General features: G+C 37.0%; 1 protein-coding gene across 1 annotated transcript; it reads right to left on the bottom strand.

Annotated features, from left to right (window-relative positions):
- Window positions 1–3: 3 nt before the first annotated feature.
- CSE1L (chromosome segregation 1 like) lies at window positions 4–27,504 on the bottom strand. The gene is made up of 25 exons (XM_032218325.1): window positions 27,390–27,504; window positions 23,200–23,292; window positions 22,592–22,734; window positions 21,667–21,768; window positions 19,850–19,995; window positions 19,627–19,717; window positions 19,208–19,315; window positions 17,810–17,902; window positions 17,443–17,610; window positions 17,223–17,352; window positions 16,595–16,660; window positions 16,171–16,373; window positions 15,015–15,099; window positions 14,609–14,670; window positions 13,497–13,633; window positions 13,039–13,142; window positions 11,075–11,172; window positions 8,851–9,001; window positions 7,636–7,844; window positions 6,990–7,087; window positions 6,775–6,860; window positions 6,111–6,192; window positions 3,770–3,916; window positions 2,430–2,661; window positions 4–506 (listed from the first exon to the last, which is right to left on the bottom strand). The coding sequence occupies exons 2-25, from the start codon at window positions 23,282–23,284 to the stop codon at window positions 417–419; spliced, it is 2,916 nt and encodes a 971-aa protein (XP_032074216.1). The 5' UTR covers window positions 23,285–23,292; window positions 27,390–27,504; the 3' UTR covers window positions 4–416.
- Between the last annotated feature and the right edge of the window lie 422 nt (window positions 27,505–27,926).

The following is a 27,926-nucleotide window of genomic DNA, read 5'->3' as shown; positions in this document are numbered from 1 at the left end:
AAATACTTTTTAAACAAGAACTTATTTATTCACAATTTAGATAAATTTTAGAAGACACAAAAGAAATACAAATGACAATAAACTGGAAAAAAGAATATGTGACAACATGAGTGTGCAGCCAGTATTCTGTATATTTTAAAATGTTATCCAATCACAGCATATGTGAAATTGCAATCAATCCCAAATTATAAACTTCTAATACTATTCCCTTTGAAAACAAACAGGGAAAAGGAAAATCACTTCCTTCTTATGAACACATGAACAAAGTATCATTCAGCTTCTGCATCAAGCAATAATTCTGTGATGTATTTCTGAAATAGCAACTCGTTTCATTTTGTCCGAGCTTTGTTTAGAAGACAGTCAATATCAGTACTCTTTGATGTAACTCTGAAATTCTGCCACTCAGATTAAAAATGTCAGAGCAATGTTACACTTGCAGCTTGTAAATATCCTTGAAGAAACTGCAAAGCTTCAGCGTTCAAGCTGGTACTTATCATTGACGGAACCTTAAAAGACATAAGCAATATATATTTAAAATGCATTTAAATTACAAGTTTAAAACAAAAATCTATTATTCCAACTAAGCATCCTAGGTTCCATCAATCTATTTGTCTATTTATCATTAATTTATTTGTTTCTACCTTGTGAATTGTATGGTCATACTATAATTCCAGTTATTTTTTGCCAAGTGTCAGGGCAATAAGTTGTCCAGGCAATTCATTCTTTTGGTTCCAGATTCAACAAACACACCAGTGACTCAAGAGATTTCAAGATTTATATATTATATATTTATGTATTAATAACTCAAGCAATTTAAAAGTACAGCCTAACAAGAATATATACCAACCTAGATGATATCTCAATCTCTTTACAAGCTGCAATGATAGCAGAAATACAGTACCCAATGCTAGGTTCTGTGCAGAGGTTCCCAGCTTAAAGGCCTAGCGTGTTATTAAAACCTAGCACCATGACCAAGAGATATATGACTTTGGTATGGGAACTGAAAGTCTGAGACCATCAAAAATGATAAAAGCTTTGCAGCTCTGTAAAGATTCTCCCCGCCCCCCTTCACCATTTCCTATTGTTTTTAGCAAGACTGAAAAACAAGCAGGTTAGTTGGAGATGAGCTCTAAACTTTTATATAACTAGTCCTTGACTTGCAGCAGTTTGTTTAACGACAGTTTGAAGTTACAACAGCACTGAAAAAGTGACTTCATTTTTAAGAGTTGAGGTGATGCAGTGGTTGGAATACAGTACTGCAGGCTACTTCTCCTGACTGCTGGCTGCCTACAATTTGGCAGTTCAAATCTCACTAGGCTCAAGGTTGACTCAGCCTTCCATTCTTCTGAGGTGGGTAAAATTGAGGACCCAGATTGTTGAGGACAACATGCTGACTCTGTAAAACCTCTTCAAGAGGGCTGTAAAGCACTGTGAAGCGATATATAAGTCTAGGTGCTACTGCTATTTTTCACATTTATGACCACTGCAGCATCCCTGTAGTTGTGATCATAATTTGGACACTTGGTAACACACTCATATTTATGAAAGTTGCAGTGTTGGGATGGTAGTGGTCATGATCACTTTTTGAGACCTTCTGACAAACAAATTAAGGGGTTAGCCAAATTCAATAACCATATCACTAACTTAACAACTGCAGTGTTTCATTTGACAACTGTGGCAAGAAAGGTGGTAAAATGGAGCAAAACTCACTTAACAAATGTTTCACTTAGCAACAGAAATGTTGGGCTCAATTGTAGTCGTAACCTGAAAACTTTTCTAAATATAAAGAAATCAAAATATGTCACTAAACTCGAAATATCCTGGTCTTCCACATTGCCTCAAGTTATTGTATCAAAGAGTTGTATTTCACATAGAGTTGCCTCCAGCAAGCATGTAAGCGTAATAATAAAAAAATGTTTATAGGAAGGCTGTTCATATGGATGCTGTACTTCAATGAGTATCCATTCAAAATTGCTTTGCAACATGACATTGTGCTTCAAGAGAAATCAAGTCACCGTGTTATTTGGCTTGTCCTATTTAGCAACTCCTCCGTGTGTACACACACACACACAAACACAAATATGTATGTATGTATGTATGTATGCTTATGTGATGTAGCTATTCAGAAGCCTTCCAACTTCTAATTGGAGTTTGAGACTCAGATGTTTCAGAACTGGATAATGTGAGAATGAAGCTATATTAAGGAAATTACCCTTCCAACACAATGACATCCTAGGTTTTAACACTTTTACAAATTATGAGGAAGTTAAGTCAGGATGGCACCCACAAAAGCATGTGAAGTGAGGAACAATTTTATAATTTTCGCCTGAGCATTTTCAGGAGAGATTAGACAATATAAAATACAGATGGTCCTCCATTAACAACCACTCAATGAGCTCTATACATATTCCCACATTAAAGTAACTTACTCTGCCTGGACATGCAGTAGATAATTTATGAAGAGACTGTGCAAGATGGATTTTGGGATTATTCACAATTTGGCCAACTGGATCATGCTCCTTTTTCCCAGCAAACGCAAGCTGAGAAAATGCAGTCTGGTATCCTGGAGTATCTTCTATATCAATGAAGTGTTCCTCATCAGGAAGGGTGTCATCTTCAGGCAATTCAAAAAGGCCAATTAGGGCCTGAAGGAGAGGTGTCCTGAAAAAGCAGAAGATGCCTTTCATAAAATTGCTTGTTAGAAGAGATACATTTATCATAGCTAGAGAAGGGATTAACAACTATGACAGCTAAAATTTTAGAAAAGTGTTGTGGCCCAGCAGGAGCTGTTGGAGCTGCTGACGGACTCCGATAGCGGGGGCCCTATGAGTCGGCTCTGGAAGATGTGGAGGACCCTGGGCAGGGTTCAGACTCCGAGCAGGGACCCAAGAGGCTGGTTGGCCACCAGGAGGCACCTGAGGCATGGAGCAGTGGTGAAAGCCAAAGGGAGTTTGTCCCTGACGTCAGGCACTGGAGCAGTGGTGAAGACATCAGGCCCTGGAGCAGTGGGGAGGAGCAAAGGGAGTTGGTCCCGGATGCCAGGCAAAGAAGGGCGGAGAAGCGCATGCAGCAATTACGGAGACGTAGAAGATAATCAGGGCCAGGTGGTTGTGATTAGGCTCCTCTGAAGAGAGTATATAAGAAGAGACTTTGGGAGGAGACCTTTTGCAGGACACAACCGTTTTACTAAGCTGGAGAAGTTCTTGTGTGTATCTCTTATCTGTGGGAATCTGGATTGCTGCCAAAGTCTTGTCTGTGAGTAATTACTGTGAATAAAGCGTGGCTAATAGTAATCTTGTGTCGGCATGACTCACCGTACGGAGGGGGGTCAGAACAGAAAAGTATCTTTAAAAACTATCTAACAGCCTATATTTCTAAGGCTGCTCAAATAATTTTTCTCTTTTTATACGCACATACACATCTATCTATCTCAAATTTATTTATGTAACTCAAGTCTCTTTTTAAATTTCATTAATATATAAATTCAATTTTTTTTCTCCCATTCAATTATGTCCGATTCTTGGATGCTGCCTGGAAAAGTCCCTCTTCTTGTCGTACAGTTGAGTCTCTTTCAGAAAACTAATGGGATTTTTGATTTGGCTAGGTTTAAAGGGTTTGGGAACTATAGTTAGTGATGTTGCCATGCAGGAAACATAATAGCTGAATAATCCTTGCCACTTTAGCAGTAGTTTCTAAATTAAACACAGTATTATTTTTGCTTGCAGAGTTAATGACCAAGCTTAATTATCAAGCTAGTGACTGTACCTACCACAACTTTGTGTACTCTGTGTCCATCATTGGAGGACATTCTGTGAGTATTTTTGTGATGCCAACTGCACAGATTTTCTTTTCTACTTGTCCAGATACTTTCTGTATTTCTGGTATTATGATTTTTTCCAAAACCATTCCAAACATCCTATCAAGTGCAAAAGAAATAAATGTATTTTTATTTTAGTAAGTAGCTAGAGTAAATCAAAACTCAATTGTATTATATTTTAAACAAATTCATCAGCTGTCAACCCATTTCATTAATTCTTCAATAAGTGAAGTATGTAAATTCCCACAGAATTTTAAGAGGGCTTATCATTCCTTTACAATAAGTAGGTCTCCCAAAATCTTCAACTATTTGAATTCATAGAACAGATTATTTTTTATCTTTTGCTTCTTTGCTAAAAAACTTCACTTCATTAATTTCATTCACATTTCTGTATACCCAGAACTATATACTTTCCCAATGTTCCAACTAACTTTCATCATCAATAGAAAAAAATACAGAATTTATCTATTCATCCCATTCTGTATCACTCACCTCACCAAAGTTAAGTATGTCACTGAAAACATCTAAAGTGTCAATAAGAATTTTTGACTAAGCAGGATTTTAGCCAATATCAGAATGATAGTTCTGTTAGTTGTACAATTTACCATGTTAGAAAAGCTCCAAGCCTCAGTGAAACCTGTATAACTTTTTTTACTCGATAACTGGTAGTTTATAAGTAAAAATTGTTTTTAGTTATGAGATTATTTTATTCTATCCCTTCTCTACAAACATTTATCAGAGATACTTTTTGTACATTTAACTCCAACAGACTAATGCGTTCTCAGTGATTTTGGCCAAAACTGAGAACATTGCTGTACCAAATTAGGGATCAAGTTTAACCCTTATTCCAGTAATATAGCCAGATGTATATATTTTTCTTCAATTTTATTACTTCATTCTTATGTGTGAAAAAAGAAAAACCTGCATAGAGGAATAGTGATCCTGCAAAGAAAAATCTTGGCCTCCAGCTCCATTATAGATGTACCGTATTTTTCAGAGTATAAGACTCACCTTTTTTCCTCAAAAAAGAGGCTGAAAAATTGGGTGTGTCTTATACATCGAATAGAGCATTTTTGCCTTCCAAAGCCCTGCCCCTTCACCAAAATGGTCGTGCAGATATGAGCAAAAAAACAGGCCGTTTTTTGCCCCCCAGCCCCCAGCAGCACTCTATAAGCTTCCATAAGGCTATGCATGCAATTTTTTGACAAAAAACGGGCCGATTTTTGTGAAAAACTGGCTGTTTTTTGCTCACCCCCCCCCCCCCGGAGCACTCTGCAAGCCCCCTCAAGGTTATTCATGCCTTTAAAAAAAAAAAGGGGGGCCGTTTTCACGAAAAACAGGCCGTTTTTGGGAGGTTTGCAGAGTGCAAAAACTCACCCCCCCCCCTCTTTTGGAAAGCTCTTTAACTGATTGATGAGAATTATATTGATCAAGTGCTGTGCCAGCAGAAACAAAGTTTTGGTGCTGCAGATTGTCAGCGATTTCCTTCTTCAGCACATGGATAAATACACCTGGAAACATCTACCTACCTACCTACTCTCTCTCTCCCCCCACCTACCTACTGTATTTCTCTCTCTCTCCCTCTATCTACTTACTCTCTCTCTCACCCTATCTACTGTATGTGTGTGTGTGTGTGTGTGTATATATATATATATAAAATTTCTCTCTATCCCTAACCTATCTACCTACACTCTCTCCCTACCTACCTACTGTATTTATCTCTCTATCTCTCTTTCTCTATCCCTTTATCTACCTATCTACTCTCCCCCCCCCATCAGCCTACTGTATTTCTCTCTCTTTCTCTCCCTCTCTATCCCTCTATCTATCTACCTACTTTTTTAAAAACATTGCCTCTTCAAAACTTTGGTGCATCATACTCTGGTGCATTTTATACTCCGAAAAATACAGTACGTTTTAATGTAAACATTTTTGAAAAGTGTTCACAAAGTAGCAGCATTTCATCCCCACAATTCACTTGCAAAACAAATCTTCATAAAGATTTCTTCTCTTTTCTTCTGTTTGACAATGTGTTTTCATCACTCTTATTTTTTCTTTGTTATTAATTAAAAAGCAATAAAGTAAATAAATAAATAATATAAATCTTCCACACATATTTACTTCTTAAGAAATAAATATCTGACCGTAATAACAAACAGGGATAGGCAATCTGGACACATCTTCTGTGAAATTATATTATCAAATTACTGGCATTAACACTTATATTTAGCCCTAAGAATACAACAGTTAGAAATCCTCAGTATAAAATAAACTGTATTTTTAAAAACATACTAACTTTGGTTGTATGCTGTCAAATATTTCTTGAAGAGCTATTGCTCCATATTTTATGCAATACAAGTTGATAAAGACTAAGAAACCTATATTAAAAAAGAAAATAATTAAAAGTTGTAAAAAACAGGACTAACATGAGCATTTGGTACAATCTCTTTTATAAGCAGAGTTATCTTGGACAAATTAAGATTATGACAAACTGTTACATGAGGATAAGGGAGAAAATCCTGGTTTTATATAATTATATCCCAACATTTGATGCAAGTATATAAGTCACAGATTCTATGTCATGGTGTGTATTTCATCATTTTGCTCCCATTGTTCCTGGCTTTTAGGATTCTCCTTAAAAACGACCGGCTCCACCATAATTCTCCCAACCCTTTTTTACTTGCCACATTTTTAAGCTTTACATGGAATAATATGCTACTCTGAAATCTCAAAAGAGTACTACAGCCCAAGCTACTTTCATCATTTTGTCTGAAGTGGTATAGGGCTTCCTGCCTGAGCAGGGGGTTGGAGTAGAAGACCTCCAAGGTCCCTTCCAACTCTGTTATTCTGTCATCTCAAAAATCAAACTGAAAGTGAAGGTAAAAAAACCATGTTAATTGTTATCAAGCCATCCTCAAGATAATTTCCCAAACCATAAGGGCCATTTATATAGAACTTACTTTTGATAAATTTTGTTGTTTTGGAATTTTGAAGTCTTTGGAAAAGCAGAATGTAAATCTGCTTCCTGTACTGATCAATGGATTCACTAAAAAATAAAAAGAACACAGCAATCTGATTATTCCACCTAGTGCATCATTGTAGACATTGTTTCAATAATGCCAAAATAATCATTCACACCCATTACAAAAATCGGGATGTGGATGTCCATACTTACGGGGGCATATGTTCTATAATGCTATTCAGAAGGTAGAATCCCTGATGGTCATTAAGTTTAGAAGCAATAAGTTTCTGGAATACTCCTAGTAGTCCAGGCTATAAATTAAAATAGAAAGTAAAACGATCTCAGTTACTGGCAATTGAAAGCACAATGAAGGAACCACAACTACAAAATTGAATCTAATTCAAATTTTGCAACAAAGATTGCTCAAGTACAATAATCAAAGAATCCTAAAGTCTATTTCCTTAACTCTGGCATGATAAAGCTAAAAATTGGAGTATGCTCAGCTATATAAAAATTGGAGTATTAGATGGCACTCCCTAATGCAGTGATGGCTAATCTTTTTGTCCTTGATTTCAACAGCATTTATTTAATCAACTTTGTACAATGATGACAACATTCATGATGGCTTATAATATAAAAAATATACAATGAAAAAAAATAGATTTAACCAAAACAGAATACATGGCATCAGATCTCAAACCCCTCCTGAAAAGATCTGTCTTTAGCCTAAAGACAGGCAGGACTTACAACCACTATTCCAGGCTCAATTACAGTTGTAATGAATGTGTTGTAACTCTTCCCCCCGCCCCCAAATACATACAAATTTAAAGATATCATTCTCATTTGAGTTTATACGCACAATTTTGTCAGCTGCAGCACTTGCTATTGCATTGGCTCCTCTCTCCAAATAGGCCTGAAGAAGTCTCACCAGAGGAGGGATGTTTCCTGACCTTTCCCACAAGACCGGCTGAAGCAGATGTGGAAACAAGGCCATATATGATGATGGGATATCATTTTTATGCATCTCCAGCAATAGAGACATCACTTGAAATACGTATGGAATGAATTCTGATAAAAGGAGGAAATAGTTAATAGCCTGGACTAGTGATTAGGAGATTATATTCACATACACCATAATGCCATAAAGTAATATCAGGCTACAAAATTCCTGTAGCATTCTAAAAAGCTGCCTTGTACAGAGACACTGTAGGTCCATCCAGTTTGTCTTCTATGGATGTCATGATGCTAGCAAATTTCAAGTCCTAACAGCTTAAGCCAACATGGTTTATGATGTGGGATTTAGGTGTTTAACAGCATCAATAAGATTAGAGGCTGACTAGCCCAGGTTTTATCATGGGCACAAAATTTATTCTTTCTCAGATCGCTAGTCCAATGATCATCTGTGGTTGCTGAAACCTGGTTTTGCTGAAACCTGGCTTTTCCGGCAGGCCTGGGGCTGTTGACCTCTTGATTGAGGTCCAGCCCCGCTTAGACTGGGTGCATGTTGTGTTTCTTTTAATTTGTTGTGTCTTATTTGTTTTAATCCTTTTAATATTCCTTATTTCTGTAAGCCGCCCGGAGTCCTCCGGGATTGGGCGGCCTATAAATTCAATAAATGGAATGGAATGTAAATGGATTTCCTCTCCATAGCTATTCCCGCCCTCTGTAATATATCATAAAGTCTTTTACTTAAAATTCATCCACTTAAGATGAATTTTAAGTAAAAGACTTTATGATATATTACAGAGGGAGGGAACAGCTATGGAGAGGAAATCCATTTATGAATAAACAAGTCTGGATTTAAGAAAATGCCATTTCCTTTCTACAAAGCTCATACGTGGCCCTGACACATTCCACAAGACTCACATACAACTCTGAACACCCATAGTACATCCCTGAGCTGAAATACATACCAAGCTTGAATAAAAGATGGGCTATAAATCATAGTAAATACAGCTATGTTTTGTTCAACTCTTGCAAACAATATAAAGACAAAAAGGTCTGGATATAGATAGATTAAAAATAAATCATTTAAAATGAGCCATCCATCGGTTCATTAACAACTTATTTATACCTTGCACATCATTCTGTAGAATTTCAGTGAATACCATAAACAGAGCATCTTCAAAGCTTCCAACAGCTGCAGGGTTTGCTCTGCAAGTTATCCGTATCGACAAGCAAATTGATTCAAACATATAATGGTTAAAGTGAGGCTTGCTTGGATTCTGAAACCAAGATATGAACAGAACAAAATACATAAAATAAAAATGAGAAAACGTCTACCACTATGTATGATGTCATCATGACTACACAGACTATGAGAATTTTACTCAAACTGTAACAATTACCACTGACCTACCCCATTATAAATATATTAATAACTTCAGGTGGCCATATTTAGTTCGCATCTGACTAGAATCCCCATGATTCATCAGAGAAAAGGATCAATATAGTCTTGGATTACTGAGATATTTTATATAAAAGGCCTCCAACCCCAGGCCATGGCCTATTTGGAACCAGATGCAGTGAGTGGTGGGCCAACGTGCATGTGCAGCTCGATTTGCATGAGTGGCAGCCAGGCATGCATGCACATACGTGCACATCTCAATTTACGCAAGTTGAGCTATGCACACATACACACCAGCCCAGTGCCCGTGGTGCCCAGTTCCCCCCTCTTATAGAATCTTCTACGCCCTACAATTATTAAAATTTATTCTTTCAGAAAATCAAATCGAGTAAAGAGCTATAGAAGCAACTATTTTTGGCCATTTCTATTGCTTATATTTAACAAAAATAATTTTCTGTAATATAAACACATTTTAAAACTTTTACTTGGAACTGAAATAAAATGAGACAAAGCTTGCAGGATCTATTCCAGGTCAGTCACTGGGACCAGAGGTTTTATCTTCTGAGCTTTCAGACTTGTGCTGAGACTCATTCTCAGGGAAAGTCTCTGTGTGAAGAGGAGCTCTCCTCTGTGAACTCCCTCCCTCTCTAGCACGAGTCTGAAAGATCGGAAGATGAAACCTCTGGTCCAGGTGACTGACCCAGATTGGATCCTGCAACATTATCCTGCGACATGTATATTCACCTTCACTTGTGAGACAAAGTTTCATAATACAATCAAGTTCAAAATAAGCAGGTATTCTACTCATCCAGTAGGATTTTTTAAAAAAAATGTTTTATCTTTTGAACAACAGTTCTCCTCCCTAACTTTTCTAGAAATTTCTTTGCCCATTTATAAAACAGAAAAGTTGGGTGCACAAAATTTCTATTTTTACAGCTACTCTCTTTTGCAGCACAAGAACTGAAACTGTTACAAATCTGTCAAATGCTCATTATTTTGGATCAAATAACACCTTTTAAACGATGGTATTTAACTGAAGGCTTCCTACACCTGAGCAAACTTTTTTTTTTTTGCTAAGAGCTGTACATTTTTAAGGGAGCAATTGTTAGAATATGAAATTCACTTAATGTTAGCCTAAGGTAAATTAGAACAATTGTATATATTAAAAGTTCCATAACATTAAGAAATATTACAGATCTAATATAGGAGAATACACCTTTCTTTTTATTAATATACTGTCTCTATTGGGGGGGGGAAATCCCCCCATATTGTTTCAAAATGTCACTGTGTTTCTCCTCCCTGTTTTGCTACTTTGGCATCCAGCATCTGGGCTACATGCAATATAGTCTATTAGCCTATACCAGTGATGGTTAACCTTTTTCTCCTCATGTGCCAAAATCACACACTCCCCCCCACGCATGAATCCTACCCACATGCATACACCCCCCTCCTGTGGCCCGTTTTAGGCCTAGCAGGCCTCCCTGAAGCCTCCTGAGACCAAAAACAGGGTGTGGGGGAGGGGTGCACACCTGCCCTCCACCCAATCATGCATGCGCAACTCCCCCACTGCAAGCATGTCTCCTGTGTGCACAGCAGAGACTTGAAAATCAGTTGGTGCTGGGAGGCACATAGACATGTACGGTGGAACTGAGCTGGCCAACAGCTTGTGTGTTGCACAGAGGGCTCCCATGCTATTTGTGGCATGTATGTCATAGGTTCTCCTTCACGGGCATATACTATAGCAATCCTAAATACTTATATTATTTTAGCAGATTTTCACAGTCTAGCAAATCTAAATATCTTCCTTCTTTCTATAGAAAGCCAATCTAAAATGTAGCTGTTACTTTAACTAGTCATAAGGGGCATGAAAATGTGTGGCAATACATCTAATCATTTTGATAAAAGAGAAAAAGCAACAGGTGGTACAAGTAGAAATACATTTCTTCCTTACCTTACTAACAGCAAGTAATTTCTCTGTAAGTTGATTGATTAGTGAAGGGATATATGGAATTATGGCTTCCTGAAGAAGAGAAAAACTCCGCATGATAGCTGAAAATTCAGAAATTTATATTAAAATGAAGGCATTTTAACTGCAATTTTTTGTAACCTAATTTTATAAACTGCATAAAAATGCTACATCATGCCAACTGCATCAAGATAAACTGAACATCATGTTTGATAAGTTTCAAATAAGCATATACCGTATTTATCGGCGTATAACACGCACCGGCGTATAACACGCACCCCCCATTTTAACACAAAAATTTGAGTAAAAATTTTTTTCATTAAAAATAAATGACTTGGAAGCTCGGAACTTAATGTTGGATTAAAATTTATAACATTAGAACATGAATTATAACATTAACTCCTCTTAAAAGGCAAATATGAAATGAAAAAACACCTCTTTGAGCAAAAAAACTTAATCAGAATCACTGCTTTTTGGAAAACCAAAAACCTCTTCCTCATCTTCACTCTCTCCCTCTTTTTTCCCTTCCTTCCCCCTTCCTCTTGCCTATCAACTTCATCCTCTTTGTCTTTCTGCTCTTTCCCTCTCTTCCCCTTTTCTTCCTACCTCCTTCCTTCTCCCTCCCTTCTTCTTTTTCTTCCTTTCTTCTTCCATCTTCCTCCTTCTCCTTCCATTCTTTCTCCTTCCATCCATCTTTTCTCCTTCCATCTTCTCCCCCCCTCCCTTCTTCTTTTCCTCCCCCCTCCCTCCTTCCTTCCTCTCCTTCCCTTTCTCACACACAGGAAGGGGAGGGGGCTATCTAGTCGCTTTCACAGCATAATTTCTTTATCTAACTTTTAAAAAACAGTGTGCAAATCAAACGAGATTTTCGTAACCTGCGAAGCACCAAGTTATATTATGTTGTTACAAATTCGCAGCTACTCCATTCTTTCTGATAGGGAACTACATTTCCCAAGATGCCTCAGGTCCTCAAAGCGCTGAACGCAGCTTTGCAATTGACTCCAGCGAGGCCTGGCAGCCGCCGGCTGGGGTGGTTGTCAGGGCGATGCGGAGCGGACGCACCGTTTGTTACTGCTTCCAGCAATCAAGACGGACAAGGGAAGCGACTGAAACGGACGCTGGCCGCAGGAGAGCGAGGCTGCTGCCAGCCGTTTCACCTTGCGCAGCGAATTTGACTGGGTCCCGGGGCTTCTGCCGAGTGGCAGAAGCCCGGGACCCAGTCAAATTCGCTGCGCAAAGTGAAACGGCCGGCAGCAGCCTCGCTCTCCTGCTGCGGCTTCTGTTTCAGTAGGGAAGAAAACTTCCTTTCGCTTCCCGAATTTGACTGGGTCCCGGGGCTTCTGCCGGGCGGCAGAAGCCCGGGAAGCGAAAGGAAGTTTTCTTCCCTATTGAAACAGAAGCCGCAGCAGGAGAGCAGGGCTGCTGCCGGCCGTTTCACCTTGCGCAGCGAATTTGACTGGGTCCCGGGCTTCTGCCACCCGGAGTATCGGCGTATAACATGCAGGCAGGGTTTAAGCTTGCAATTTTAGTTTTAAAACTGCGTGTTATACGCCGATAAATACGGTAATTTAAGTTTCAGAGGTTGTTAAGCTAAGAAAAAATATTTAGCCTGGAAGTTGCACTTGTTTGCACTTGGAAGTTGCATTCGTTTCTACTCTAAGAAAATGATAAACATGACATTCCTATGTTATCAAGTTATTCACTTGGAGGACATCAACTTGGAGGGATGATTATTTCTAGTTGTGGGCAGCATGTCTCCAAATATCAACAATAGGAAAACAACAAAACAACAAAAGGAGAGGGCTATTTTTCCATCTCCTGTTTGCAAATATCCGAGCACTATTCATTATCGAATGAAACAAAATGGGCCTTGGCCTGACTCAGCAGTATATTTGTAAATTTTTGAATTGTACACTTATTCTACCATTTCATTTCTTACAGATTCCTACCTTTCATAATATACTCATTTTCAGATGATCCTGGAAGTGTCAGAGCTTTGAAAAGATTTGTTAGCAGCATTTCAACACATGGAACCATCTCTGAAGCTGAAATTCTGTAGAAGATGATAATATTTTAATATCGCCAGTAGTCTTTTGATAACTTATCAATACCTTGAGACAAATACTCTGACTTTCTCTTAAAGAGAGAAAGCAGAAAGCACTAGAGAATGAACAAAGAAATGCAAGAAACAGAAAATCATGCTATATTTATAGCCCTCTAAAACTGAAGTTCAATCAAGTTTTAGTTTAAGAAATGTAAAAATTAGCATTACATATAAATGTGGATAATTTTAGAAAATAGGATTCCAAAGGCCAAAAATAAAAATCAAGGTTTTTTTTCCCAACTTGAGCAATAAGAAAGAAATAAATCCTTTATATAGTACATTTATAACCAGTCTAAAACTTACAGTGTGGTATTGTTAACGCCTTTCATTGTAAATAATCTTTCAAGAGCATGGGCTGCGTATGTATGAACTACAATACTTTCTGCTTGAAGGTAATTGATTAGGAGTGGAATAGACACCAAGAGCTGTTCTTTAGGTACCTACAAAATAAAATGCATACAGATAAAATATTTTAGAAACAATACCAACTCATCTGATAGAATTACAGGTGAAATATTTCACTGTTCGCCACTAAAATTTGTCTTATTTTAAAAATATGCACAAGGTACTTAAGTTTTAGTCACAACTATATGAAGCTTTTTAAATTTATATAAAGAATTAGAGTCATGAATCAAGTAAAAGTATATTTAGATAGTCTACCTACACCCCCCCCTTTCATGTTTACACATTGGTTCCTTTTTGTTTTGGCTACTGCTCTCATCTTCCTTGGTTTAGCCTTTATAATAGGTTCTACCACAAAACCGCGGACGACAAAATCGCGGTCGACGAAAGCGCGTATGTGACGTCATCACAGCGCGACGAAAAAGATCGAAAAAGATCGAAAAATGTAAAAATAAAGCTAAAACCTTCCCCTAACCCCCCCAAACCTAACCCTAAACCTAACCCTTAACCTAACCCTAAACCTAACCCTTAACGTAACGAAAAACCTAACGCTAACCCTTAACCTAACGCTAAACGTAATGCTAACGCTCTAACCCTAACCCTAACCCTTAACCTAACCCTAACCCTAACCCTTAACCTAACCCTTACCTTTATGTGAATCGGCTTGCTGTAATTTAATTTTTATTTCAATTTTTCGATCTTTTTCGTCGCGTTGTGATGACGTCACACACGCGATTTCGTCGACCGCGCTTTTGTGGAACGCGCTTTTGACGGGTCACGTTATAATACACAAGAAAACAAGGTTTCTGAGTCCTACTATACTGAAGATAAGGATCTTTAAGAATTAAGGGCGTAGCCTCCTATTTAAATGAAGATCAAACACTTCCTGCATATTGGCTTCCATGAGTTCTCAAATTATATCACAAGAATGATGGATTTTAAGACTGACAAAGCAATAGAATTACTGGGAGGTGGCAGCATATAAAGCTAATAAATACTTTTAAAAAACTTACTTGGTTTCTGAAAATCATGATGTATTTGATGCCATCGGCTTTAAGCACTGGAAATTCATTTACTGTAAAATTAAATAGTTTCTATAAATATATATATATATATATATATATATATATATATATATATATATATATATATATATATATATACATATATGTATGAATCTTGTTTTTCAGCATACTTCCCAATTTACAGAAGAAGCAAGATTTTCACTAATATTAATAACAACAATTATTTGGTAAATTAAGCAAATAACAATTTTATGATGTACTCTTCAGTCACTTGTTGAGATGGGTGGGTACAAAAATCAATGCAATGCAATACAAACACAGCTTCAACATTATATCCAGGTTAGTTAATAGTTAATAGATATTGAAGACATTTTGTATAAAATGTTAAACTTACCATTAGGAGACTTTAAATCTGGTAGAATATGATTTATAAAAAATTCTGTCAAATTCACTAGTTCATTGGCTTGGGTTATTCCATGCTATAGAGGGAAGCAGGAAATCACTTTTTAAAAGGCTGTATTAATTGATTTATAATTTAATTTAAATATGAATTGCTGAAATATGCTGTGAATGCTTACTAGCAGTGTCTGTAAATTATGTCTTATTTTTCTGATTTAAAGTTTAAACTGTAAAACAGAAACAACCCTCTAGTCTAAACGAAATATTATTATTATACTTATGCCAACATGAAGTACATTAAGCATAGTACTTTAGCAATATATCCTGGATTTCAGAAGCAACCCTGCAAATAGTAAGCCAATTTAATCCAATTTATTCACGAGTGAATGAACACTGAGATTTTGAAAGATCTGCATGACCATGACAAATTTTATTGTAGACATCTTCTGTATCGCTCCAATGAATTAAGTAATCAATCTGACTTTACTGCTGAAAAGAAATAAAATCAACTGAAAACTAGGAATCTATCTATAATTACTATACGGTTCACCTTACACATTTCTAGCACAGCTCATTTTGCTGAACCCAAAACACTGTTACTCAGGTCCCAACACTGGTTAACAAGTTTCTTCTTTGCTGAGCACTGGAGAATAGGTACCTCAGACATGGCCGGAAGGCAGGGGTGGGTTCTGGCAGTCACTACTGCTGGTTTGCTCGTGGCCACGTGCCATGCAATAAAAATTGCTCTGTGCATGCGCAGAAGCAAAAAACAAGATGGTGCCGCCGCCCAAAGAACCAGTTCACTAGTGTGGCAGGCCTGGGTCGCTGCCAGTTCCAGTGACACAGGTCACCAAACCACTACTGGTTTGGCCGAACCGGTCCAAACTGGTAAGAACCCACCACTGGCGGAAGATAATCTGAGCAATGTCCATATAGGCAATCTCTAAGGGTAAGTATTCCATGATGTCTGCCTTTATACTTAAACAATTGCAACTAGCATATACCAGGGGGCTAACACCTTTAAGAAGTGTGCTAAAGATTGAAATAGGGCAACATGAATGACGTAAATCAAAGTTTCAACTGATTTTATTACGTCTTTCCCATAAGGATCCAAATATTATATCCTTTAATTTTTAATCAAAACCAAGTACCTTTTGTGTCTGAGCTTTTGATGCCAAAGATGTTACAAGATAAATAGCAGCATCCTTATGCTTCCAATTGATAGATGGATTTTTTGCATATTCTTGTAGCATAGAATTAACATAACCAGAAAAGATCCCCGTTACAGGTCCTTCAAAAAACTTGCATAATCCTCTTACTAGATCACAGGCTGCTCTGCGTCTGGTGTCAATATCTATACCAGAAAAAGATAAAAATCAAATGCATGGCAGGTTATACTTAATTAAACAGCATAACTGTTTCTTGATTTGGATAGATGCTTTTAATATTACTGTCTAAGATTTACAACACTATGGTAGATTAAACAAGGATAGGCTGACAACAACAAAAAAGAAACAATTTACACACCCTGTATATCACCCACTACTACTGTTTATTCACTATCAAAACAATTACCTGATCCTTCCAAATCTCTTCTAATATATTCTTCTGAATTATCTTCAAAAGCTTCTTCATCAGCAGCTAGGTGATATAACATTGTAAAGATTAAACACTTGGTTAAAACTAATTTGTTTTTAATAGTACATATTCCTGATAATAATTTGTACAATCAACCACATGCATGATTTGTGAAATAATTTTGTATAATCATTAGATTTAGAAATAAGCCAACCTTACACACCATTCAAATGAAACTATAAAAAAGCTAAGAAGAAAACAAAAAGTGCAGAACAAATCCTCTCCAGCAATCCACAGTTAGATAAGCAGGGATTAACAATGACGAAAAATCAAGCAAAAGACAATACTGTAATCAATCACAGAACTATTAAGGAAAAAAACCACACCTACATCACCCTGGGAGCACAAGCTAATGTATATAAACAGGAAGCAAAACCTAAACTCACTTCCACTGATGATGCTATCTAGCTGGACAATGAACAAACAACCAAGCTCAGGAAGCACCAAGGACCCCACAATTTGTTTAATAATGCATTATCTTTTTTGTGGTAAAGTGCTGTAAGTCATTTGGTTGTACAGATATTTAATTTGGTTGTACATAAACATAATTAATAAATAAATGTACCTCTAAATTCCATATTGGGAACAATAACCTTTTCACAAATACTTGTCAGTGTATTCTGATCTTCAAACAGGTGCTTGTAATGGGGTCTCTCACAAACGGAAGCCAGGAACTGGATTGCATTACTCACCAGCTACAAGAAAAAGACATGAACAAAAATTATTTGAAAAAGTACAATATTTATTTCAAGCATGGTGAAAGAAAGCCAGGCACTTATGCTTACCAGATCGTACTTAACTTCTTGACCAGTTGTGACCAATAAATTCCAAATTGCAGTAACAAAACGGGGCAAGTAAGGCTGAAATTCTTCATCATATTTTTGTGCATACAGAGCAGCATTATCACAAATTTGGGATTTCAAAAGTTCTAGGAGTCCAGCTTCCTCTTCATCCTAGCATCACCACCAACAAAAATAATCATCAATTACATCCCTCCTTAACTTATTTTATTCACATTTCAATGTGCTTTACCATCTAAAAGATCCACATAAATTTTGCTACCAATTAACATATAGTCATAATACTATTTTTACTACTGAGTATGAATATCATTTCATAGAAACTTAATAAAATGTTTATCATGTTACTTACATCTGTTTGTAAGAGTTTATTATCCAATGTTAAAAGATTATGGAAGTTCATCATCCAAGTTTCCATGTTATCTTCAAAAAATTCAGGAAGATCCTACAGAGTTCAGATACAAGTTTTTATTTTTAATCATTTTTATGATAAATAATTTATGGCAGCAGCACCTGCTCAAAGAAAAGTTTTCAAAACACAGTTATAAAAGGGAATTTATGAAATCAGAATTATATTTTTTATACTTAGCATTCTAATCTTTTCATTTCTTGATTAGTATAACTGACCCAACATTTTTGAATCAATGAATATATGAAAACATATTATTAGAAGTTTAAGAAAAGCATTGTAGAAAAAGTGATTTACCAGAAAGTGAAACAAAGGAGCTGCATTCTGGTATCCTATTTAATCATTCAGGACACCTATTAATTTCCAGCAGCTTCACTCAGTAAAGGTTAACCCATACAAATACAGTGGTACTTGTTAATAGTTCCGGGAGGCAAGTGCGAAAAGAGCACTAAAAATGACGAGTACCAAACAAACCATGTGACTTAACACGAGGACCCTGGTTTCAGTTGGAAAGTATTGGAAGTCATGGGGCAGCTGAGGATGACAGGTTCTAGCTTGTGCATCGAGTAACAAACAAACAAGCACTGAGACAAAAAATTGTGTCAAAATGTTTAGTTTTGCATAGAATTTGACAAGTTTTAAAGCAGTTGAGTACTGAGGTATAACTGTACAGCACTAGGCTATTGTTATTTTTGTATGCCATGTTATCTTTTTTAATATGATAAGACATTTTTGGTGAAATTCAAGGTTTCTCAGAAATGCAAATGGAATAGTGGTGTATTGGTTTCTTTCATGATTATCAGTTCCAGTACAGAATGAATCAGAAATGAATTTTAACAAATATTTTTTATTCAAAAATCACCCCTCATTTAAGGGCAACGAGCATGAAATTATGCACACTCAGAAAAAAGTGGCCTTTGTCTTGACTTTATTATAGATGAATATATGAATAGTCCATCTACTATTTCTAAATTAGATACCCTGACTGTTAACATCCATTATAATTCTTCTCTTTGCTCTTGTGACACAAATTTTGATCAGGCTTGTTCTTACTGAAATAAAATGGAGCAGAAACAAAATGTAAAAAAAACAATCTTATTATATTAAAAGGTGATATACACACTATTTTTCATCTAAATAAGAAAGATTTTGTCCATGTAATTTATACAGCCAGCATTCACCTTTATTCAGATTGTTTTAAAACATTTCACTATCTCAAAAACCAATGAAGACTTTTTAAAATTAGCATTACCAAAATATTTCATCAACTGTAGCTGCTTGAATTCTATGCCAATATGGATGAACCAGTATTCTTAACTAGAAAATATAAAGGTGGCTTACTTGAAAATTTAAACTGTAGAATAACTTAGCAATAAGAATCAGAGAGGAGAACAGAACTTTCAAAGCACTGGCATCATTTGCATGGGTACTGCAAAGTTCAATAGTGGCCTAGAAAAGAAAAGAAAAATAATAACTTTAAACAATATTTTTGTTTCCTTTCTATTAAAATGCAAAAGTGGAATATTTAAAAAATAAGCAAAGCAATCACAGGCACTGTCATCAAAAGTCTGAACATTAACAGTGCTACTTTAAAAGAAAGTAATGATTTCAATATTAGTAGTTTTTCTTATTTTCCTAGGAAGTTAACCTTCAAAATAGTAATGCGAAAATCACAACCTCATGGTACACAGCATGTTTAAAATATGCTTTGAAGATGAAAGTGTTTTTGTGGAGATTCAAATGTCAAAACAAAACTGTACCTTAAACAGATTGGTCAATGGTAGTGCAAATGCATCAAGGACAAGTTTGATCTCTGTCCACAGTTCATTTGATTTAAACTCATGACGATACCTAACAAAGAAAGAAAAATTTAAGTAATTTTCAAAAGAAGTTGGTAAACTACACTCAGTCAAAACCCAATTCCTGCAGAACAGAGCAATTTTACTTGCAAACAAGAATAAGAGTCAGAGCTCTGTCCCATACCTTTTGAACAGAGAGTGTGCGGTACGAAGAACTCCATTAATAACATGGAAGTCACCACTCTGAAAGCGATTTACCATTTCTGTTAGCAGGTCAGGCCATTTCTGAGGAAAGTCTTCTCTACCGATTATGCTAATAGCATCACTTAACTACAAAAAGAGAATAAATAAAGATATCTGAAAAGGGATAAAGCTGCTTTAATTAAATGGAATACACAATATTGTTTAGAATAAAGAACCCAATTACACACTTTAGCTGAAAACATTTAAGCATGTGTCTACCTCTCTTTTTCTTCAGATCTTGGTCATGACATCAGACTGCAGAAGAGACACCCAGCACACATTGCTGGAGGAAAATGAGGAGCTCATCTGTCTCCTTTCAAAAAGCTGTTAAAACAGCTTGATTCTTCTCCTTGATATTGGATCAGGGGTTTTTGGAGCCTATCTTAAGTGACTGTCATTGATTATTTCAACTGCCTCTGGCACAAAATGTCTCCTTATATTGTATTATATTTCATTGTTATAATTATATATTTTAAAAGTGTTATGGCACATTGATTAATACATCATCTCTCTCTCGCGCGCGCTCTCTCTCTTTCACACACACACATATAGACACACGTGTGTCTGTGTGTTGGCCTAGAGGTGGAGTTCTCGCCTCACAATCAGGAAGCTTCGAGCCTAGGTAGAGGCAGATATTTCTCTCTTGGGGCACACTGAGAGGTGGAGTTCTCGCCTCACAATCAGGAAGCTTCGAGCCTAGGTAAAGGCAGATATTTCTCTCTTTTTTCACACTGCAAAAAATTCCACATTGGCAACAGGAAGGGCATCCAGCCAGTAAATACTAAGCTCCATTCAAGATTCCACTCTGCAAGGGATTATGGGGTCATTAAAAGAGGAATGAATATATATACACGTGTGTGTGTGTGTGTGTGTGTGCGCGCGCACGCACAAACGCACATACATACTTCTGCCACCCCATATAAATAGCTGCATCCAGCAAATGGAAATGGGTCGCAGACTATATCATGCTATCAGTTCTAATAAATATTATGGACAAATAATTACATATACAAGTTTCTCTTTTCAACTGTGCACATATTTATTATTTTAATTAAAACAATACTACTAGGAAAAGATACTACATATGGAAATTAAAAACAAAAACTTCATTGGATTAAAAATGGTGGAATTTTCACACAATGTCTTTATTCTGCAGTGACATGCATCTTTAGTATTACATGACATCTTTAACAGTGAGGCCATTAATTTGTCAATACTGAGTGGAGAAAAACACAACAAATGTGGAATGACAATGCAGATTCTGTTTCCTCTCCAATTAAAAATATTTGATGCAAAAGTTGTTATTCTCAAAAACAGCCACTGCATAATCTTGCCTTCTTTCAATTTTATTTTGTGAATGTGCATGCTCCTCTGATAATCATGCACTGAATAGAAATAAATGTACTTTCAAACTGTCATTCTAATATAATCATCATCTTTTTTTTCAATGGCTTTCCAGGCCTCAGTCATTGAATATGATTTAAGCTTTGGAGTATTAGTTATTATCAACTATCCATAGCATGCTTCAAACAGGTTAGATAAGCCAATGTTATCACAATTTTTAAGCACAAGAGAAACCCTGCCAATTTTTACATTTGACTTAGATATATTTAATACATATATAACAGTTCTTAAACATTGGTCTTTATACACTTGAACTAGATGTCCTTTGATACCTCTAGTATTCCTTAAAATCCTTATGTAACAATCAATTTCCCTGCAAAATAATAGACAGAATTCCACTTTTAGTTGCCTTACCTGTTTCTGAATTTGTTCTGGGCTGCTAAGCATCAGGTGTACGATGTTGGCTTTAATAGCTATCCGGTCAGTTTCACATATTTTGTCTGGTTCATCTTCAATCTACAAACAAAGTATTAATTAATTTAAGGCCATGCCTTTTCTAGACACTGATAAGTTGTTTGCTTCATAAAGAGGATAAATAGGAAAGAAATACTATGCCAATACCTCTAATTAATTACTCATCATGCCAGGATAGATATAATTTTGAATTAATATCAGTTGCTACAAAATCTGAAACAGTTATAAAATTAAAGTTCAATCCTAATTATATAATATCCTTCAAATCAAAGTTGCAAATCTCTGGTCCACATTCCTACTGGTGGTTTCTCTATTTTCTTGAAAACTTAAAATTGTTAGAGTGAAACTATTAGTCCTTTTTAATAATTTCTCTCTAGTTAGTTTTCACCTTTCCAAAGGGGGAAAAGGGCTAGACCAGTGGTGTCAAACTTACATTGTCATAGCGACCTCATATGATGTATCAGGACTTTTTCTCCCTTTGTTAAAATGGATGTGGACGTGGCCAGCATGTGACGAGTTTGACAGACCTAGGCTAGACAATTTATTTTTGCTACTTATGCTTGTGCTACCGATAAGTGAAGACTTCTGCATTAGCCATAGGACCTAGGAACTCAAGCCAATTTTGAATGCATGATCATATCATCAATTTGAATGTGCATATAGTTTTATGTATAAGGGAGATATTTATGTAGTTATTGTTTTCAGATGCAGGTATAAAACTGATTCTACTTTCAACAGTATGCAGCACAAAACCTACTGGATTTCCTACAAGTCCTTTACAGAATCCTAACAACCAATATGGGGTATAATAAAATAATATTTAATATTTAAGATATAATAAAATTTTATTAGTTAAAATACGTACAATTCTCCAGTTTCTTTTAATATAATTCTTGAATGTGACAGAAGCACAAACTTTTATGACATTATCTTGTGATTTTTCCAATAATGTTAAGAGCAGCAGTGGATAATTCTGACTTCCTTCAACAGATTCAAGGAATTTTTCCGCTGTAAGAAAAATATAAATGTAGTTTATAGTTTTATTACTGTCGAACTTGTATTATTTCACATCAAAAAGAAATAAAAAGACTGGGTAAGGATAATAAATTGAAATCAATACTTTATATTGACTGTACTATTGTCATCCTGCTATTATTAAATGTTTCCAAATGTACAGTAGCTGCTAAGCACAGATGAGGATGGTGTTCTTAGATTTTATACTCCAAATGTTATATTTTGAAAAGACATCTCTTATGGACTACTTTCTTATAGTGCTCAAAAGAGTGAGAGTTTATTATAGGGGATGTACTGAAGCAGAGAACAGCATCTTTCTGAACCCAATGAACTCAATTTTTCAAGAAGTAACGTGAGAATTCAACTACTCAGCTAATATTGTGCTCTAAACTAGCACAGGCTGCCATTTAATGTAGTCTCAAGTTTTTTATTCACATTCTTAATTTTTAAATGGTTTACCAGGACGCCTTATGGCAGGATCAGGATCTAGCGTCTTCTTTAAGTATTCTGTTAAAGTCTGCAAATTGGCATCACTCAGCTCCATAACCAAACCTAAAAGTTTAAAAAATAGTGTTCAGTAACTGTTAATGATGTACATTAAGAAAAATAAGGATCAACCTTATTCTCAGCAAAACAAACACTACAATATGCATTATTTTAAAAATATCATTTTGGCAACAGAGCGCATACTATTGGAAATTTAAATCAGTCTTCTTTTTGCTCTCAATTAGGATAATCCCACTGTTGAACTGACAAATGTCCTGTCAGTAAAAACACACTTATACACACAATTCATTGTATGGTCTCCTAGCCAATAGTAAATGCAACTATAATTGTGAATAAAAACATACACCAAAATAGTACAATAGATTTCTTGACATGTAAATTATAATTTTCATGATCTGATATCATGTGGACTAAGATTTCAGTAATAACCAATATTATAGACCATGCTGCAGGCTCCTGATGCTCTCATTATCCTATTAATTGTGCCTCATATCTGCTTGGAAAATGCCCCAATTATCTGGAAGAAATATGAAAAGTGCATAATTGTGGTGAAATTAAAGATGCATAAGCAAAAACTTTGTTTAATCTAATTCAATCTTGCCTATATTGGGTTGGAAAGTATGACCTCAAAATAGTACCAGATAGAATAAATTCTGTATTCTTCCTACATCCTATTCAATGTTTCTTCCAAGAGTAATACAATTTAATAAGTCTAGTAGATGATGATCCTCTTTATTTTGAAAGCTCTAACAGACTTTCAAAATTCTATTATACCCTACAATAAAGGTGTAATCCCTGAAATCCCTTCTGTTCCTATTTCCTGCCCCTGCTTATTCTGAAGGACTGAGATTCATCATGACCTTATTGAAATTGTTTCATTTTAAACATACACATTTCAGTTCAAGCTGTTTCAATTTTTCCAAGTTTCTCATGGTATGGAAAACTATATTGAATCACACTGAAGCTGTATTTTAAAACCAAGTTCCAGTTCCTATCTATTTATTCTTTATTAAACTAGGTTATCTATTTCTGACTAGAACTAAAGGTTTGAAGGAAGCATTTTGGCTATCCTTCCCAGACCTTCAGCCTGGAAAGTCAAGCTAAAGACTAAGATGAATGTCTCTCTAGAATCTGCTTAAACACGGAAGAAAAATCTACCATCATTCCAGTTAATTGCGCTGTGAAGAAGCTGGAATCTGCCTTTTTGTAATTGAGATCTATTATTTAGGTCTGCAATGATACAAAACAAGACTTGACCTTCAATATGGCATATTTTCACATATTTGAAGAGCGCTATCTCATCTTTACAGGTGTCTTTTTTCAAAGCCAAAGATACTTAGTTCCTGCTGAACATTTTTAACCCTCTAATAATGTCTGTTGATCTTCTTGTAACCTGTTTTCAGTTTCTTTGCTCACAGAACTGTTTATAGGATTCTAAGTGAGATCTGAGGATGCAGGAAGAATAAAGTAGTTACTTCTCATGATTTAAAAAATATGTTGATGCAGTGTAGAATTATCCTTGCCTTTCTTTGCAGTTTTTACTCTACTGGCTCATATTCAATTTGCAACCAGCTATTATTGTACCTGTTATATTTATTGTAAGTAACATTAAGCTATTTCTCCAACCTATTAATATTATTTTGAATTTTTATTTCTTTTAACTACACAAATTTGTGCATCTGCAAATTTGCTAAATATTTCTTCCATCTCTACATCTAACTCATTAAAATGATCAGAAGGGTCCAGGACAGATTCACCAGGACTAAAATTCAATTTTTTTTACTACCGGTTCTGTGGGTGGCCGTGGTGAATGTGGCAGGGGAAGGATACTGCAAAATCTCCATTCCCACCTCACTCTGGGGCCAGCCAGAGGTGGTATTTGCCGATTCTCTGAACTATTCAAAATTTCCGTTACCGGTTCTCCAGAATCTTTCAGAACCTGCTGAATTTCACCCTTGCATTCCACTTACTACCTCCCCCCAATCTGATCATGGACCATTAATAAGAATTCTTGGCCTAATTTCAAGTGATCTCTTTACTTGAATGTCATGTCACCCAATTTATTCTTAACTCATTGCTAATTAAACTTGTCATGGAATACTCCTAGGAAATGCTGTTGACATATCTTAATTTCCACAAAATATCATCTCCGAAATATGCCCAATCAAAAACATGAAAAAAGATTTTGCAAAATTTGTTCTTGACAAATTCATGTTCATTTCAATTATTACATTGTTTTAAAGGAACAGGACTTTTATATACTCATACTGAAACTATGTTAACATTATGTTCCATAATCTTTATGACACGTTTTGGCCATGATCAACTTTAAGAACAGCTTTAAAAAAAGTGTATGACCTTCCCCTTAGATATAATTTGGCAATACTTGAATCTTTGGTTGATAGCTATTTATAACCTCAATTTGGAATAGCTGCATTTTAATGTATTATTTTAACATTAATTTTTAAAAACAATCTTTATATGGTATATGCCATGCTGTTACTATTAACCAGAACTTTTCTCATTATTAGGCACACAGTTCTTGTTCTTTTTACAAAGGAGGAATATATAAATCAACTTAGGCTTATGCGTGAAATATTCCCCTATTTTAACCCATTATCAGTGATGGGCCTATTTACTATTTTTTAAAGTTAATTGTTAATTCCTCTATAGTTCAGCAACCTTCTCCAAAGAGGACCAATTCATTTAAACCTTGGTAGACACACTAGGGAAGGAAGAGCACACACATTCACAAAAAAAAACAAAAAAAAAAAACCACATGAACATGCATGAATGAGATTACAAATTAGTAAACTATGTTTCGACTGGAAGGAAGGGATCAAAACAGAAGGGATACTATGCAGAATAGCTGGGTGTCTGAAAAATGGACTTGGGAGGAGGAGAGAAAAGAATGGGAAAAGAATGTTACATCAATAAACCAAGTCTCCCAACCATATTTTGCAAAGAAGCTGCAATGTTGCTATAGGGTAAGGTAAAAGTTCCCCTTGCACATATGTGCTAGTTGTTCCTGACTCTAAGGGGCGTTACTCATCTCCATTTCAAAGCCAAAGAGCCAGGGCTGTCTGAAGACGTCTCCGTGGTCATGTGGCTGGCATGGCTAGATGCTGAAGGCGCACAGAACGCTGTTACCATCCCACCAAAGGTGGCTCCTATTTTCCTACTTGCATTTTTACATGCTGTTGAACTGCTAGGTTGGCAGAAGCTAGGACAAGTAACGGGAGCTCACTCCGTTACGTGGCACTAGGGATTTGAACTGCTGACCTTTTAAGCTCAGAGTCCTAGCCACTGAGCCACCCCATCCCTTTGCTATAGGGTAGATAAAGCTTATTTCCAAGTAGCCATTCATACATATTGAATAAATTGCAGCTGGTTTAAATCTTCCCTTCACCAAGTGGCTATAACAATTCTCTCCCTCCACCCCAAAAATACTGTTTGAGGGTATCTGAGGGAACAAATGCAAATACAGTAAATGCTATTGCAAAGCTTTCATCCTCCATATTAGCACCAAACAAAATAGCTTCTCCCCAGTGCAGGGTATTTCCTTCTTCAATGTCTGCAACAGGATTTTGCTGTTTTTACCCGAGAAAGAGCCCACAGAGCATCTTTCTTTTTTGGGAGGGGGGAAAAATGGACAAGGCTGCAGGAAATGAAAAAAAAAAACAACCACCACAGTTCCCTTAACGGGACGAGGAACCTCCCGCCCTTGAGAGTCCTGTCCCATCTCCACTGGGTTTACGCGAGGGGAAAGGCTCGGCGATAAAAGGGGAGAAATGGAGAGTGAGGGAGACAGACAAACAGAGATCGAGGTGCTCGTTTCACGCTATCTCGTTTCCAGAGCGAGTGACAGGAGAGGCTAGCCAATCAACAGGCTGCTTTTGCGACGGGCGAGGCTCGGGAGCCAACGAGGGCACGCGTAGGCAAAAGGAGGCAGGCCAAGAGAGACGCCGCAGCTTTAGAGGCACCTCCCTCTGGTGGGCCGTGGGCCCGCACTCGCGACCGTCTCCCCAGACTCGTAGGCTTGCCTCGGTCGCCCATCTTCTCCGCGGCTTTCCCTTCCGGAGCCCAAGAGGCCCAGCCGCACGCCAAGGGGCGGCGGATCGCGCTTAACGGCTTGGCCTTACCTGACGGGTCTCCTGACAGTGCGATCGAGCAGCAATGCCTCCTAGGGCTCAGCTTCACATTCAAACCTCGATGAGGCGGCGCGGCGGCGGCGGCGGCGACGTGGTGACGCCACCACGCAAGAGGCGGCTCCAGCTTTCCCCCCGCCCTCCCGTCGCTGCCAATCCACAAGCGACTCTTCCAAACCGGCAGCCAATCACGGGCGGGCTAGTTCTGAATCCAGATGACCAAGAGCCATTCAGTGAAGGGACGTCCCAGAAGGTCTTTGCGGGGTGACGAAAACTGAGGGGGAATCTTTCGGGGTCCTCAGAGAGACAGGAAACGGGCTTTCCTCCCCCGCCGGACGAGTTTTTAGAGTCCTGTGATCGTTGTGGGGTGGGTTATACGCCGGTCCTTAAATTGGCAACCACGCTTTAGCCTGACTTTTGGGAACTCAGCCCTGTTGGCTGGCTTACGGCTTGTTAGACCGCGGGGAACGATGGATGAGCAGTGCACGCTAACACAGCCTGGTGTAAAAAGTCTTGCCCCCCCCCCCCCTC

Source organism: Thamnophis elegans, chromosome 5 (genome assembly GCF_009769535.1).
Source record: "Thamnophis elegans isolate rThaEle1 chromosome 5, rThaEle1.pri, whole genome shotgun sequence".
Classification (NCBI taxonomy): Eukaryota; Metazoa; Chordata; class Lepidosauria; order Squamata; family Colubridae; genus Thamnophis; species Thamnophis elegans.
This window is presented reverse-complemented; position numbering and strand designations above follow the sequence as displayed.

What these genes read in the sequence shown, in the direction of transcription:
- CSE1L (XM_032218325.1), bottom strand. Translation starts at nt 23,284, where the DNA reads ATGGAGCTGAGTGATGCCAATTTGCAGACTTTAACAGAATACTTAAAG. An exon ending in GGCGTTAACAATACCACACT is followed by an intron (nt 13,143 to 13,496) that starts GTAAGTTTTAGA and finishes CATCTTCTACAG; the next exon opens with AATTTCAGCTTCAGAGATGG. An exon ending in GTGCTGCAGCTGACAAAATT is followed by an intron (nt 7,088 to 7,635) that starts GTGCGTATAAAC and finishes TTTAATTTATAG; the next exon opens with CCTGGACTACTAGGAGTATT.